The sequence below is a fragment of the Chelonia mydas genome, chromosome 15, assembly GCF_015237465.2.
Source record: "Chelonia mydas isolate rCheMyd1 chromosome 15, rCheMyd1.pri.v2, whole genome shotgun sequence".
Taxonomy (NCBI): Eukaryota; Metazoa; Chordata; order Testudines; family Cheloniidae; genus Chelonia; species Chelonia mydas.
In genome coordinates, this window is record NC_057856.1 from 17,088,388 (window position 1) to 17,104,128 (window position 15,741).

General features: G+C 40.7%; 1 protein-coding gene across 7 annotated transcripts in view; it reads left to right on the top strand.

The window, feature by feature from the left end:
- Nucleotides 1–1,831: 1,831 nt before the first annotated feature.
- The window catches only part of TANGO2 (transport and golgi organization 2 homolog), a 92,589-nt gene continuing 78,679 nt past the window's right edge, over nt 1,832–15,741 (top strand). For 3 of the 7 annotated variants that reach the window (XR_005222349.2, XM_037878516.2, XM_043529368.1), the window contains exon 1: nt 1,904–2,041. Coding sequence is in view for 4 of the 7 variants with exons in the window: in XM_037878516.2 (XP_037734444.2) it covers nt 1,923–2,041 (119 nt within the window). In the remaining 3 variants the exon portion in view is untranslated. The other 4 variants (XM_027817319.3, XM_027817320.3, XM_043529367.1 and 1 more) reach the window with 4 other exon arrangements.

Consider the following 15,741-nt stretch of genomic DNA (forward strand, 5'->3'; position numbering starts at 1 on the left):
ATTTGGTTAAATACTTGCAACAAGATAGAACTGCTGCCCTAGATACCTTAACTAAAAGACCTTATTAGCATCTTACAAAAACATAGTCTTATTATGGGAAGGGATACCACATCAAAATGCTAAAATAGAAAAACATGACCAAACTATCACAAAGACAAAATATCAAGTCTCCATGGAACACAATTCGTTCAAATTACATTCAAACCTATTCAAGGTACCATCCTTATTAAGAAAACTCCTGTCTTAAAAGACTACCTTAAAGTATTTCAGCATATTTTATTTGTCCTTTATTATAGATCCACCTCTGGTAAACAACCAATATGGTTGGTCTCTCAAGTGATAGCTTATGACATGTTTTACTGTACTCTAATCATCCATTCCAAAGCATTTTCTAAGACATTACTCCCCAATAGAGATTTCTTCTGCTTAATGTCAAAATGAACTGCTAGATCTATAAATGTGTGAAATAAAACCCAGTGGAATGCAATAGATTTTTCGAAACAATCTTTGGCCTTAATGCTGCACGTTACTGCGTAACTGCTGTCAGGCACTGTGTGCTCTCACCTCTCCTTGACTTCAAAAATTGTACAATTAACTAATCAGTTGCAGAGTCACGCAGATTGATAGACTTGTGTAACTTGCCTTATGTTAAATTTGGAAAGCTGTGTTTAAATAACATCTTGGAAACTCAAAACTGAAATCTATTTTTCTCTACATTTATGCATGTTGAAGTTTTATTGTGGATATCAGCCTAACATCCTGCTTTAGATGTAATAGCACAAATAGCTCTTACTAGTTTGGAAGCTCTTTTCCTTTCATAGTGCTTCATATTAAAGAACTGTTTTCATACCTTCTACATACTGGGCTTGATTTATCCTCATGGGATAGGTATTAACCCTCAGAGAGCAGTCAGTGCTTTTACTACTATCTTCTCCTAGAGGCTCCGCCAGAAGGCAGTTTGAATTTATAGCTGAGGGTCCACTGAAGCCATGCTGCTGCCATTATCTGCCCAGAAAAGCAGGCAGAACCTAAGTGTTTCAGATCTTGTTTGAAAGCTCCACATGGTAAATTCCTTGAGTCACTATTTCAGGTTGGGTAGGTGAACAGCTCAGTTTACCCCATCCTTGTTTAAACCTGCAGTTCCAGGTGGAATCATCAAGGGATTATGAATTCTGGCCATGCTGTGTTTTGATCTGAATTTGTAACTGAGGACAAAGCCCCCTCTCTTTTTTCCCATTTTGGGATAAACCGGGGTCCTGCCCAGGTCCCAGCTCAAAGAAAGTTCAGAGCTCCTCAAATGTGGCTGGGGGACGCAAGGAGCCTTTCTGGCAAGTGAGACTAGCTGGACCACAGCCACCCTGGCCACATGCCACTGAGGGGAGTGTGGCAGGTGCGTAGAGCCCTGACACCAGGACTATTCCGGAAGGGCCATATCTGCATGCTGAGGTGACATAGAAGGGGGGTCATGCAATGGACAATCAGGCCTGGAGCCCATTACACCTGAACAAACTTCCCAGAGCTCAAAGTTAGTCAGCACAGAGAGGGTGTGTGAGATGACTCCCAGCAGCCATGCTCCATCTGCCTCTGCTTTGCAAAGCTTCCTGGGGCTGCTGGGCTTAGGGGCCAGCAGGGCACCACCCGCAGGTCACCCCTGTCCTGGGTCCATCACCAAGGCCCAGAGAGGCGGGAACTGCTAAGGGGAGAACCATTGGGGGAGGAGCTACTGGGGAGAGCTGAGGTAAGCGGAGCGGAGATTCGTGCGGGGAGGAGAGCGCACAGAACGGAAGAGCCGCACCAGATGCGGGGAGGGGCAGCTCGCAGAGAAGAGCCGCGATTTGGAACGCTGCAGCAACCCTACTTGAGCGACACGGGAGCGAGTCAATGAGAGGTCGGGAGAAAAGAGAGGCTTATGCGCCAATAGCATGCGAAGAAGGAGGGGCCTACGAGGCCAATGGGTGTGTCTGTTGTTAGGGTGTCACCTTTTCCCGGAAGCGTGTAACCGCCTGAGGTGGCGGCGGCGGCGTTTCGCTCTGCGTGCTGGGTGAGTGTGGGAATGCCAGCGGCTCGCTGCTCCGTGGGGCAGCCCCTGGAGCTGTCGGGCTGTGAGAATAGGAGGGCCGTTAAAACTCGCCGTCCGGGGCAGCCTGTAGAGTCAGAGTTGAGGGGGTAGGAGCCTGGGTCCCGTCCGCAGCGCCCTGCAGGCGAGGTCCCCAGTCACCGCCCCTTCACCCAGGGGAGGGGTCCCTGGTGGCCTCCCACAAGGGTTTCAGGCTCAGAGGGGCCCTGGGTGACGTCCTGCCAATAAGAGAAGGATGGTCTTGCGGTTAAGGTCTTGGATGATCTGGATTCATTCCTGGCTCCACCACCGTCTTCTCGTGGGACCTTGGTAGGGTGACCATATGTCCCGATTTTATAGGGACAGTCCTGGTATTTGGGGTTTTTTTTAATATGGGCTCCTGTTACCCCCACACCCCCTGTCCTGATTTTTCACACTTGCTATCTGGTCACTCTACACCTTGGGCAAGTCACTTAAACCGTCCCATGCCTCAGTTCCTGGCCCATAAATGGGGCTGAGACCCTCTTCCCTACCTCACAAGGGTGTTGAGACTGGTAACATTCATGATTTATCACAAGTCTTGTTCTGTGTTCATAAAGCTCCAGCTACGGGAGTCAGGTGGTCACCTGAGGTCCTTTGCTTTTGAAAAAAAAAATCATTTACGGAAGTTTGTGGTTGCAGAGAAATCCGGACTCTAATAAACTTTAATGACTCAAATACCAGAAGGCAAAAAAAAAGCCCCCCCCCCCCCCCCAATTTAAAAAAAAATCACATTTTACTTAATCTGACTTTTTTGGGTTTAACTCATGATTTTTTAATGCTTACGGTTAGCAGTACTAAGATTATTGCCAGGTTTCAGAGTAACAGCCGTGTTAGTCTGTATTCGTAAAAAGAAAAGGAGTACTTGTGGCACCTTAGAGACTAACCAGTTTATTTGAGCATGAGCTTTCGTGAGCTACAGCTCACTTCATCGGATGCATCCGATGAAGTGAGCTGTAGCTCACGAAAGCTCATGCTCAAATAAACTGGTTAGTCTCTAAGGTGCCACAAGTACTCCTTTTCTTTTTAAGATTATTGCATTAACATTAAGTGAATGACTCTTATACTCTGGCATATACAGTAACTCCTCGCTTAACGTTGTAGTTATGTTCCTGAAGAATGCTACTTTAAGCAAAACGGTGTTAAGCTAATCCAATTTCCCCATAAAAATTAATGTAAATGGGGAAGGGGGGAGGGTTCGGTTCCAGGGAAAAAATTTTTACCAGACAAAAAACATTATAGTATCAGTTTTAAACAATTTAATGCTGTACTCACCAGTGATGATTGTGAAGCTTGGCTGATGCAGGGGTGTAGAAGGGTTGGGGCGTGAGGGGTTTGCTCCATTCCACCCGCTCCACGCTCCTGCCCGGGAGCAGGGTTAGGGGCTTGCCCTCTCTCTGGCTGGAATGTTGGGTGGGCGGAGTGGGGTAAGCCCCCATGCTGTGTCCCAGCTTCCCGGCTGGAACACTGGGCAGGCGGAGCTAGGCAAGCCAAACAACCGTATAATGTTTGCACAACTTTAAATGAGTATGTTCTCTAATAGATCAGCAACCTAATAACGAAACAATGTTAACCGGGACAACTTTAAGTGAGGCGTTACTGTAATTACCTATTTAGATGGTGTTTGAGCACAATCCTAGCTGGTATTGCTCTGGGATTGTCTTTTATTTTCTCTTTGTGCCATGGAGTTTGGGGATGTTTATTTTTCAAGCAAGTTGACTTGTGTCACAGGGTCTCTTCAATGCCATGTCATGACCCTTCTATGGTGATTTAGTGACATTGACAATTTCACACCACATAAAGTAGTTGATGGCAAATAGTTAATGTTCAGGAGGCTTTACAGAAAGAAACACCTTCCTCCCGCCAGAAGAACAGCAATCAGTATTGAATAGTCATTTTAGTTTCCCCCACCCACAGTTGTTGGAATCTTTGTAAGTACCACTATTTATTGGTTCACTGGATTGTTTGGTCAACATTTCTATCGGCATTGATGTTATTGTTTTGACATACCATTCTATGGTCTTAGAGTGAATGACAGTATAATAATACCTGCGTGAATGATGGTATAATAATGTTCTGAGACATAATTATTTGCTAAGTAGTTCATTATCCATTGCTGAATCATGTTGTTTGCCTTTAATAACATTTTAAACTACTTAACAGGCATCAGCATTACTTCAGTGGGGATCCACCAATATCTTTTAGCTTAGTAGCTCGTGTAAGTATAGTTCTGAAGTGTCCCATGAGCCTCATCAGTCAATAACATTTTTGGATCAAATTATTACCTCAGTTCAGCAAAAGGATCCAATCATACAGAGTCCAATTAAAATAAATTTTGTAATAGTAACCTCTGATTATTATACATGGAAGAATAAGGGATAAATATTTTCTTTTCAGTTTTTGGTGCCCTTGAAAGCAGTTCTCATAGTCAGTTTCTACTTTGGTGCATGCCCTTTCTCAGGCACCCAAGAGGATGTCTGTCGGTAACAGCAGCAGCATAGCCAAAACTGAAATTAATAGGCATATTGTGCACAGAGAATCGGAATGGTGGTTCTGAGTATGTTTGGCATTGTTCTTGAGATGGCATGTACAAATGATGTTACAAAATGCCAACAGGGAGCAGAAAAACATTAATTCTAAATGTTCATGAATAGTCAACAAATACTAATAAAATGTTGACACATGTAAGGACACAGTGAAAGTAGTAATGGATATAAGAGCAAGCTTCCAAGTAAGTTTGGCTATGTAATTGTACAAGAGTAACTATGGAAATGGAATAGCAATATTATCACTCCTACCTGGAAATCTAGCATAATTACAAGATTTGTTTGCTACACAAGTAATCAGAAATCTGTTGTCTTTGCATGAATTGTATTAGTTTGTTGATGACCTGTTTTGATTGAATTGGACTCCTGAAATATATAAGAAAGTGTTTTCAAAATATTCAGGTTAAAAGGAAAATCTGGAGGAGAAAATGATTACAGTACACAAACGGTGATGAGCTTCGGGGTGGGGGAGGGAAGGAGGAAGGAGAGAGAGCCTACCATAACCAGAGCACTGCTTTTTTGAGACAAAACCTTTCATCAGCATCACAACTTTATGTAAAAAGTAGTATTTGGGAGGTTGGAGGGGAATTTTAAAATTAACTAAAGGTGAGATGCAGGCATATTACTCCTTTCAGGTAGGTCATTATTTTGAATAGCCACTTCCAAGTTTATCTAACATTGCCAATTCCAAGTGTTCAAAAATCATGAGTCAGGCCCCAAAAAAATCACCATGAGGTTTTCTTACGTTTCTGGATTTTAAGCCGATAATAATGTTTAGGCTCTTTTGATTTTTTTGAGCCATTTGTGTACAGATGGATTATATTTCCAAACTCCTCTGCAACCATGAGGGCTAGAAATTTTTTTCTAAATTAAAAACGGCAATTCTCACTTAATTATATGAATCCAGGATCTGGGGTTTTAAGAAACAACAAATATTGACACGTGGTAAAGTCATGAGTTGGCAACATCTTGGTCATCTCATATCTTTAGGACAGATGACAAAAATATATTAAAGCCAGCCACTACTCTGGCAGTATGCGTAGAGATAAGTGAAAGACATTTGGACTCTTACTGAAGAAGACACAACCACTGTGAAAATCAAACTATTGGAGTGTTTATTAAAATCTGTAATCTTGCCCTATTAGTGGTAGATAATCAGAGGTTTGAGTTCCAGCCAAGGGCAGATTTTATGCTGTCGCTTCGTTATGCTGAGTTCAAACTAACTTAACACCTACTTCTGTAAAAGCAACAGTTGATTATTTTATAGTAATTTTTATTATATTGTGACTTAATATAATAAAACAGGATATTCTTCCTTTTTAAAAAAAGGAAGTAGAGGAAATTATCTTCTCAGATGTTAGCAAACTCAACCATGTTGGCAACATAAATAAATACAGGTTTATGATGAAGGTCAAAGTCTTACCGATTGACCCTTACACCATTGACTGACACAAAACAAGTGTGGCCAGACTGCTGTATCAGAAAGCTGGTAACTCTTATAGCAGCTGTGATATAAAGGTTAAACAAAACTCCGTCTGGACCTCTGCATTTCTATAGTAACGAAACTGTAAGTTACTTTTAGTTGCGTTAGTGGATTTTAGAAAACTTAAAGTGGCAAAACCCCAGTCTTCCTATGGATACTGTGTGCCTGAGTTTACTAATAAAATGATTGAGTGAGGATCTTAGTCACTATCCTGAAATAGTATGAAAGAATTTTCTGGTACTTTTATTAGGCTTTCGTAGACTATAAATGCTATTGTTATGGGTCTGCTGAGAGTTATGTTGGAGCATGTGATATGAGGCACAAAGGCAAATTGTCCCATTTTTATTGTCTAAAATACTAGACACTTATTATTTTTGCTGTCAAATACTGTAGCATAATGTAGTTAAGCCTGATAACTTCTCATTACACTCCCATGTTTTGGATAAGTGTGCTCTGTTCTGGTGTATGTCACCTAAGAAAAACCATGGGTGCATGCACACACAAATTCCAAGGTTTTATCTTGTTAGCATTAAACTCAACACATTTATTAATATAGAAAGTACGCTGCTGAACTGTTTAAGGGGCCTCTCCAGGTTAAAGGATCTTCTTTGCACAGTTCCTAGTCCGTGGATGTGCTAAGGCCTTCTTGTACTCCATGAGCAGAGCATACTACTGATTCTGATGGGTTGGGGAGCATACCTGTCATAAATATAAAGGGAAGGTAACCACCTTTCTGTATACAGTGCTATAAAATCCCTCCTGGCCAGAGGCAAAACCCTTTCACCTGTAAAGGGTTAAGAAGCTAAGATAACCTTGCTGGCACCTGACCAAAATGACCAATGAGGAGATAAGATACTTTCAGATCTGGAGGTGGGGGAACAAAGGGTTCGTCTGTCTGTGTGATGCTTTTGCCAGGAACAGTTCAGGAATGCAGCCTTACAACTGTTAGTTAGTAAGTAATCTAGCTAGAAATGTGTTGATTTCCTTTTATTTAATGGCTGGTAAAATAAGCTGTGCTGGATGGAATGTATATTCCTGTTTTTGTGTCTTTTTGTAACTTAAGGTTTTGCCTAGAGGGATTCTCTATGTTTTGAATCTGATTTCCCTGTAAGGTATTTACCATCCTGATTTTACAGAGGTGATTCTTTTACCTTTTTTTTTTTTTTTTAATTAAAATTCTTCTTTTAAGAACCTGATCGATTTTTTTTTTTTTCACTGTTCTTAAGATCTAAGGTTTTGGGTCTGTGTTCACCTATGCAAATTGGTGAGGATTTTTATCAAGCCTTCCCCAGGAAAGGGGGTGTAGGGCTTGGGGGGATATTATGGGGGAAGATGTCTCCAAGTGGGCTCTTTCCCTGTTCTTTGTTTAACACGCTTGGTGGTGGCAGCATAGGGTTCAAGGACAAGGCAAAGTTTGTACCTTGGGGAAGTTTTTCACCTAAGCTGGTAAGAATAAGTTTAGGAGGTCTTTCATGCAGGTCCCCACATCTGTACCCTAGAGTTCAGAGTGGGGAAGGAACCTTGACAATACCCTTGATGCTGTTTGTGGAATACAGCATAATTTAGACACTTCATCTGAGACTCTTGTGTTGTTTTACAAAGATTGGGTCTGTATTAGAAGTCATCTCCAGTTTACAGAGAGAGAAACTGATACACAGAGCAGTTAAAATATGTCTAACCTAATTTGGAAATATAATCTAGGCCTCTGCTCTAACCACTAGATAAATGGACTAACTAAGCATCATGAAGTCCCCTATGATCATTCCCTTCCCTTTGCTAGATTAACTTTACTGGCAATCAGGATTATGGATCTGAGGTTGACTGGGATGTGTCCGTGAATTAACTAAGTATTTCGTGATCTATTGCTTTTTTAAATCCCAAAGCTGTACTATGGGGCTGTTTCTCTTTTATCTGATATGTGGCTAGAGGGAGAAATCTTCAAGGATCCATCTCCCAAAACAAGCTCTTTCAGATGATTTCTGTTTTTCAAGGAGGAAGAAAACAAAGGAGTGGGATAAACTGAAAATTTAAACAATCAGTCCTGCCAAAAGGAGGGGCAAAAAAATCTGGTGAAGGAGACTGCAGCTCTCCAGAAACATAAGGTTAATCAGTGGAGGAGGATTGGCAGCATTCTTGAGAAATGGGAGCAAGAGAGCTTTCTCCCATCCTTGGCTGCCAATTTTTTAAATGCTTTGTGCCTACAGGTTGGGTTTGTTACGCTTTGCCTTCTTGGAGTGGGGGAGAGGCAGTATGCTGTGGACTTACCCCTGTAGGATAGGTAGTCCCGGAGGGATCAGTTGATAGGCTGAAGATGGAAAGTATTAATGTTTACATCTTGTAAAGGAGCACTACACACATCTTATGCACCACAGTCTTTTCAGTTGCAGTCTCTTGCTTTGTGCAGCTAATTTGGTCTTCAGTGGAAGGCTGACTTTTCCCCCTGTTTTGATAAAATTGTGAAGGGGCCAACTGCTGTATTTTTCCAACTCTTGAGCAATCTGGAAGGCCGCTGATATGGCTTCTGTTCTTGTATTTTTTGTTTTTTTTCCACTTTATTGCTGACTCTTGTAAGCAGGGAACTTGCAAAATAAAACCAGTGGTCAACAACACATTCTCTCATGGAATAGACATTCTGTTTCCTTGATAACAAGGCATCCAATAACTAAGCCCACTATTGGAAAACATCATCCCAGCTATAAATATAAAATGATGGGGTCTAAATTAGTTGTTACCACTCAAGAAAGAGATCTTGGAGTCATTGTGGATAGTTCTCTGTAAACATCCACTCGTGCAGCGGCAGTCAAAAAAATGAACAGAATGTTGGAAATCATTAAGGGATATCTAATAAATAGAAAATATCATATTGCCTCTATATGAATCCATGGTATGCCCACATCTTGAATACTGCGTGCAGATGTGGTTGCCCCATCTCAAAAAAGATATATTGAAATCAGCAAAGGTTCAGAAAAGGACAACAAAAATGATTGGGGTATTGAACAGGTTGGATATGAGGAGAGAATAAGAAGACTGGGACTTTTCAGCTTGGAAAAGAGACGACTAAGGGGGAGGATACGATAGAGGTCTATAAAATCATGACCGGTGTGGAGAAAGTAAATAAGGACGTGCTGTTTACTCCTCCTCCTAACACAAGAACTGGGTGGGGGTCACCAAATGAAATTAATAGGCAGCAGGTTTAAAACAAAAGGAAGTATTTTTTCACACAATGCACAGTCAGTCTCTGGAACTCCTTGCCAGGGCATGTTGTGAAGGCCAAGAATATAACAGGGTTCAAAAAAGAACTAGATAAGTTCCTGGAGGATAGGTTCATCAATGGCTATTAGCTGGGATGGGCAGGGATGGTGTCCCTAGCCTCTGTTTGCCAGAAGCTGGGAATGGGTGACAGGGGATGGATCACTTGATGATTACCTGTTCTATTCCTTTCCTCTGGGACACCTGGCATTGGCCACTGTTGGAAGACAAGACACTGGGCTAGATGAGCCTGTGGTCTGATCCAGTATGGCCGTTCTTATAGTTGCTCCTTATTAAATATCTTTAGTTATTTAAATTAATTGTTGAGAAATTATATTTAATGATTTGAGAGGTACCTAAATAAGACACCCTCTGAGATCTGAACACTTGCAAACTGGAGGGAATTTAGGCCTTCTCCATGGAAATCTGTACAATAAACTGGATTGTTTCTAGTAATCTCTCCATCATGTAAATGAAGATGTTGAGATGGTCAAATGCTCTGTGACAGGAAATAAAATGAAGTTGTGAGAGGCCTAATGCAGGTTGCTCCAGTTGAAGACAAGCTGAGGGAGGCTAGGCTATTGTGCTATGGGCATATCCAGTAGCGATCTGAAAGCTATATCTGTAGGATGGCTCTTGAAATGATCATGGATGGAAGAAGACCAAAGACTCAGTATGTGGACTGGATAGCAGCTGACCTCAGAGAGATCAATCTGGCATATGACTATGTGTTTTAGAAGAAGGCTATAAATGTTGCTGACCCAGAATAGGGAAATGACAAGAAAGAAGAAGAAACTGGATTGTTTCCCATGATCCTAATTCAGTGGCTTTCCAACTTTAATTTTTCAGACCACTTTTTAGATGTCCATTTAGGGAACCACCTGCATTCACACCAAACCCAAATCCCTCACTGCTTGGTTTCACAAACAGTTTAATGCATGTGGACTGCTGTGTAGTTCTCCATAAATTACAGGTGATCATTGACAACCACTTACCATTCTGTCCAGAAATACTCCAAACAGTAAGAGATTTGGTAATGGGACAATTTCTTCCAAAATACTGGACTGGAACACCTTGCTTTCCCTTATCTGTTACAAATGAACTCTGTTTCTTTGAAAATCTGACTCTTCTAAATGGGAAACCTCATTCTATTCCTAGTTAGATTCAGTGCTTTTTGCATATTGTTAGAAATGACAGGGTTTGCCAAGTAATTGATCTCTGAGTATTTTGATGCATTACCTAAACAATACCTAGATGGATGTCACGTTCTCCAGAGTTTAGAATAGAGAAATAAGTTCAGCTCTCGGATACCTACTTGTCTACAGTAGAGTTCTCACTGTTGCTATGACCAATGTAGTTGCATTGGTGGGAAGTATAATGAATAAAAACAATATAGACACACACATCCTTCATTTTGCCTCACTCCTACTCCCCAAGGCATGTCATTTGATCTGTTCATCCTTTATTCCAGCTGGAAAATAGGGTGAAAAGCAGGAACTTCAGGGAAATCTGGGTTGTGACTATGAACTGAGCTTTTGTTGGTAAATGCCTAAAATATCAAATGTGAATATTTTATCTTGCTTTGTCTTTTATACATAGCATAAAAATATTTTCATTGTTACCCTTATATGACGTAACCAATGTTGTGGTTTAATTTGAAAACAATATTTATGAAGAGAGTTGCTTTTTAACTGCATAATGCTAAGTGCTAATATCAATGTGTATTGTTTAAATTAGTTTAATTTACTATTATCAGTGACTTAAAATGTTCTACCTCAGCAATAGGCTATCCTTTTCTTTTAACTCTTGACTTAAAGGAGAATTTATGTGGATTTTTTTTAATCAACATTTCTAGACAAATGATTGACAAATGCCAGAAAAGGTAGTACAAGCAAATTGGTTTGTGTGCCCCAATTTGTAAGTCTTAGAAGGCAGAATTTTTCTCTTTTTCTTATTGGGAAAAGATTAGTTTAAAAAACACACACCCAAGTGATGTACAGAATATGGATGAAAACTAGACTACTGTCAAAGTAGGTCAGAGAGCTCACCTGCCGAGGTTGACAGTTTTTTTTCTTTATATTTCCACTCTTTTTTTTTAAAAAGTTACTGAAGACATTAGGATTACTGAGGGGCAGTAAAGTTGAAGGTCCTGTAAACCTTTGAAAAATGATCTGTGTTTGAAAATGGTGCTCAAATGGTGCTCTTCTCTATACTGACTTTGAACATGTTAAGCTAGTCTGTATTGACCCCAGCACATTCTGTTCAATAAACTGTGTCTTGAGATGGGAGAAATATTTTCAAACGCAGCTCGTTTGCTTTACCATGGTGTCATCATATTTCTGTGGCTTAAAGCATAGCGTTGTTGTTTTTTATAAAAGCAACTCAGATCTATCTTGTCCAGTTCGTCTCTGTGCAAGCCACTGGGCTCTAGCCAAATGCAATTGAAACTGCTGTCAGATAGCTACACAAAAGGAATACATGCTACATGAGAAGAATGCAAAGGGGAATTATTGAAATGGCTCAAACATAAGGCAGCTGTGAGAAGGGCTTCCTTGGTTGAAAGTGAATAAATGTTTTTGAATCTTTGACTTGTCATACTTTTATAGTGTCTGAATTACATTTCAGTGTGCATTCTCACTCCACCAAGAATGGCACTGAAAGAAAATAGAGACAAATAGATTCTTCCTTGGCCTAGTGATATAGTGGTCAGTTGAGGCAAGTTCAAAAGTGTGAGTAAAATAGACTGTGTTAGTTTTATGTGCCACAACATCAGAATCTAGTGACTAATGAGCTTTAGCTGTGCATTAGTATGTAGAGTAAAGAACAGTTTCAGATCAGTTGTGTAGTGGTTGACATTGCAGTGGTAACTGACAGATGTTTATGATGGTTCATTTACAAAATGAAAATGCATAACAAATGGCTTCATATTTCAGACATTTCTATTGACAGTTCTTCAGAGCAAAATGGGTTTATGTCAAATTTGTGAGCTAATTGTTCCTAATCAGCCAAATGGTGCTCAACCAAATGAAAAGAGAATACATATATTGTGCATTTACCTTTTTAAGTGCACCCCTCCTCCCGTGCACACACCCTGCCTTTGCAGAGCATGCATTTTAACAGACCCCTTATAACAGAACAGCAAACAATGCTGTCGGACTCAGTGGTCATCAGAGAGTAACGATTAGCATGAGAATGCCAGTTACCTGCATTGTCACTCTAGTGTCACTTTCAGAATCAGCAGTGCATTTTGAAGCAGAATACTTAATTGCGGAATATTTGCAACTCTTGTTTCAGACTAGCTGTTTTTGTCTGTTAGTAATAACTGAGTTCAGTGGTAGAATAAAATTCCATTGCAGCTGCAGAAGTCTTTTGCTTTCACTTCGACCTTGATATCTTTTCTTTTGCTCACTAAAGATAGTGAGATTAGAGTCAGATAAACTCATTCTCTCTTTATTTACACTGAAGACCTTGAAGGGCCATCTTCAACTTTTTAATATTCATTCTCTAGCAATAATGGGTCTTGTCATATTAAACATATCAAACAGCGCAAATACTTAGGATTTTTGTTAGAAGAGAATATGTTAGCCTCATCGTTGTATCTTTATTTTGGTTAACCTTTTCCCATTAAGTTCTCCCCACAAACTGGAGAATGATTTTGTGCTGCACAGTGAGGCATCAGTTTCATGTTTTCCTTTATTTTTTGAGTGAAGCTGGGAAATATGCTTCTGGGTGGTCTTCAATTTGTAGTGCCTGCTATGGGATCTGGCTGCAAGTATCTTCCCGTTCTGGTCCCACTGCTGGAGGAAAAGATTGGGCCAGTCTATGGAAGATAATGTGGTAGCACACCAGACAGGGAGCTGAGAACCCCCGAGTTCTGACACCAGCTCCATCAGACTTGTGACCATGCACAAGTTTTTCATGCATCTGCTGACGTTTGGGTATCCACCTTGAGACACTCTGGGCTATCTAACTTCTCAATGGAATCTTACTCAGCATTTCTGCTCCCTGCATATGTGTAGTTTCATCTGCTGTATTTAGTGACAAAAGTAAGATTTATTTATTTTTTCACAGTCTTAAATTACAAACTAGCTTCCAGTCAAGGTGGCAGGTCTGTGATGGGATAACTAGTGGAATGGTGATACCACAAGAGATTAAATACTAAGAAATTGAGAGAGGAAGCAGCAGTAGTCTGGTTTAAAATTTTTTGTTTAACTTCAGTGACCAATGTGTTGGCAAAATTAAAAAAGCAGATGGCTATTGGCGAAGTTGCAGAAATATACAGCAATGAAAGGTACTAAACACTAACCCAGTCAGATAGTACAAAATCTTTGTTACATAGAATTAAGCCTCGGATCTATTTTTAAGAGATCGTCGGTTCCCATATGGCAGAATCAACAAGGAGTCCGGTGGCACCTTATGGCAGAATGAAGGTTTGTTTTCCTGATCTAAAAATGTGGCTGCTATAACTTAGACAAGCCCTTCTTCACTTACAGGGAACAATTTTCTTAATTCCATTAAAATCCTGTCTTTATTACTTTATTTCAGATAACATCCAGAACTTACTAGTAGCTATAAAAATATAGACCAGAACTCAGCCCTAAAATGCTTACAGGTGAGGAGGCCTAACCTGTGTCGTCTGCTGAAACCAGTTTTATCATCTGTGCCTCATCCCCGCTCCAAACAGGTATAGGCAGTCTCCTGTCTTAGTACACACTTCCAGTATCTATTGTACATCACTATAAAATCTCCCAATAAACATGATTAAAGTATATGTGGGGCAGGTGCCTGGTCAATCTGAGTTGGAAGGTTGCAGAGCAGTAATATATCAAGATCATTCATACTAACTCTTAATATAATAAATCATGCATCTTGATATAGCTGTGTGTCAGACTGGAATTCATTGCTTACCAAAATTGTTATAATCCATCCTGAAAGCAATACCTCAACTTCTGTCTTTCCTACTATTTAGAACTCCCTCCCCTTACACCACTTGCCTGATGAAAGTCACATTCGTTAACTGAGTTGCTTTTCAAGGCTCTCAGCCACACGTCTCAGCTCTGTAGTTCTGTATTGAAACTTGAGTATTGATTCCTTATTTTCATACCCTATGCTTTCATAATTGTCTTGTAACTTTAGTTCAAAGCCCTTAAACGTTTTATTGATAAGTAGCCTGTGGTCTGGATTGTTTTAATTGATATCTGAAATTATTTTGAGCAAATGAAATAAATCTGTATACCTGCTTTTTTCCCCACAGGCTCTTTGCGTGTGTCTACACAGGAAAGAAAAACTCACGGTTAGCCCATGCCAGCTGACTCAGGTTCATAGGGCTCGGGCTGTGGGGTTGTTTCACTGCTGTGTAGACTTCTGGGCCCAGGCTGGAGCCCAAGCTCTGGGACCTTCTCACCCTGCAGGGTCCTAGAGCTTGGACTGGAGCTCAAGCCCATTTCTTCACTGTGTAGACATACCCTTTGTGCCTGAAGCAGTAATTTTAGAGAGCTAGAACACTTTGTAGGCTAGATCTCTTGATTTGGCTTCTTAAATGGAGCCCAGAGGAACATAAAAAGCCCATCTAAATTTGTAAAAATAAATGCAAGTAATACAAGTACTAAACTAATGGTTCACACCAGTTCTGTGCCTCCAAGATCTGGAAAACACAGTGATGAATATTTCTGTTTGTTTCATTGCCCTGCCTGGAAGAACAGAACAAATAAGACGGGGTGTCTCAGAGGGAATCAGTATTGGGGGGGAAAAAGAAAAGGAATACTTGTGGCACCTTAGAGACTAACCAATTTATTTGAGCATAAGCTTTCGTGAGCTACAGCTCAGTTCATCGGATGCATGCATTTTCAGATAGTGACTTAGCAAGTAGATTAAAGTCCATGCAGATCAGCCTGTCATTACCCCTGCTGGGTTAGGAGGAGGTCTAGCTGAGCAGACCCAGAGCCTGTTTCAGTGCAATTGATGGCAGTAACATTGTGGACACGGCTCTGCTGCAACTAGTGGAGGATTCTTTTCCGACTTCTCCACCCCTCATCCTTGATTGCTGTAGAAACTCCTCTGACATGTTTGTTAACTTGAACGTGACAAAAGAAAATGGATAAGGCCTTTACCTGAACGTCTAGAACTGGAATAACTTCCCTGGAGTTCAGTTCGTGGCTAGACAAAGGGTATGCCTCTTGAGATTGGGAGGAAATGTACTCTAATTCACTGAATGGTAGAAGGTGGGTGGACTTGGGATTCCCTAAAAGGTGTTTTGACAAGTTGGATGGCCAGTTGACATTGTATCTCCTTGTAGCTGCCTGAGAAAGTATGTTGAGCCTTTTGGGGCTTTCCTCAAGACATCTGGAGGAAAAACTTTCTAGTATTAA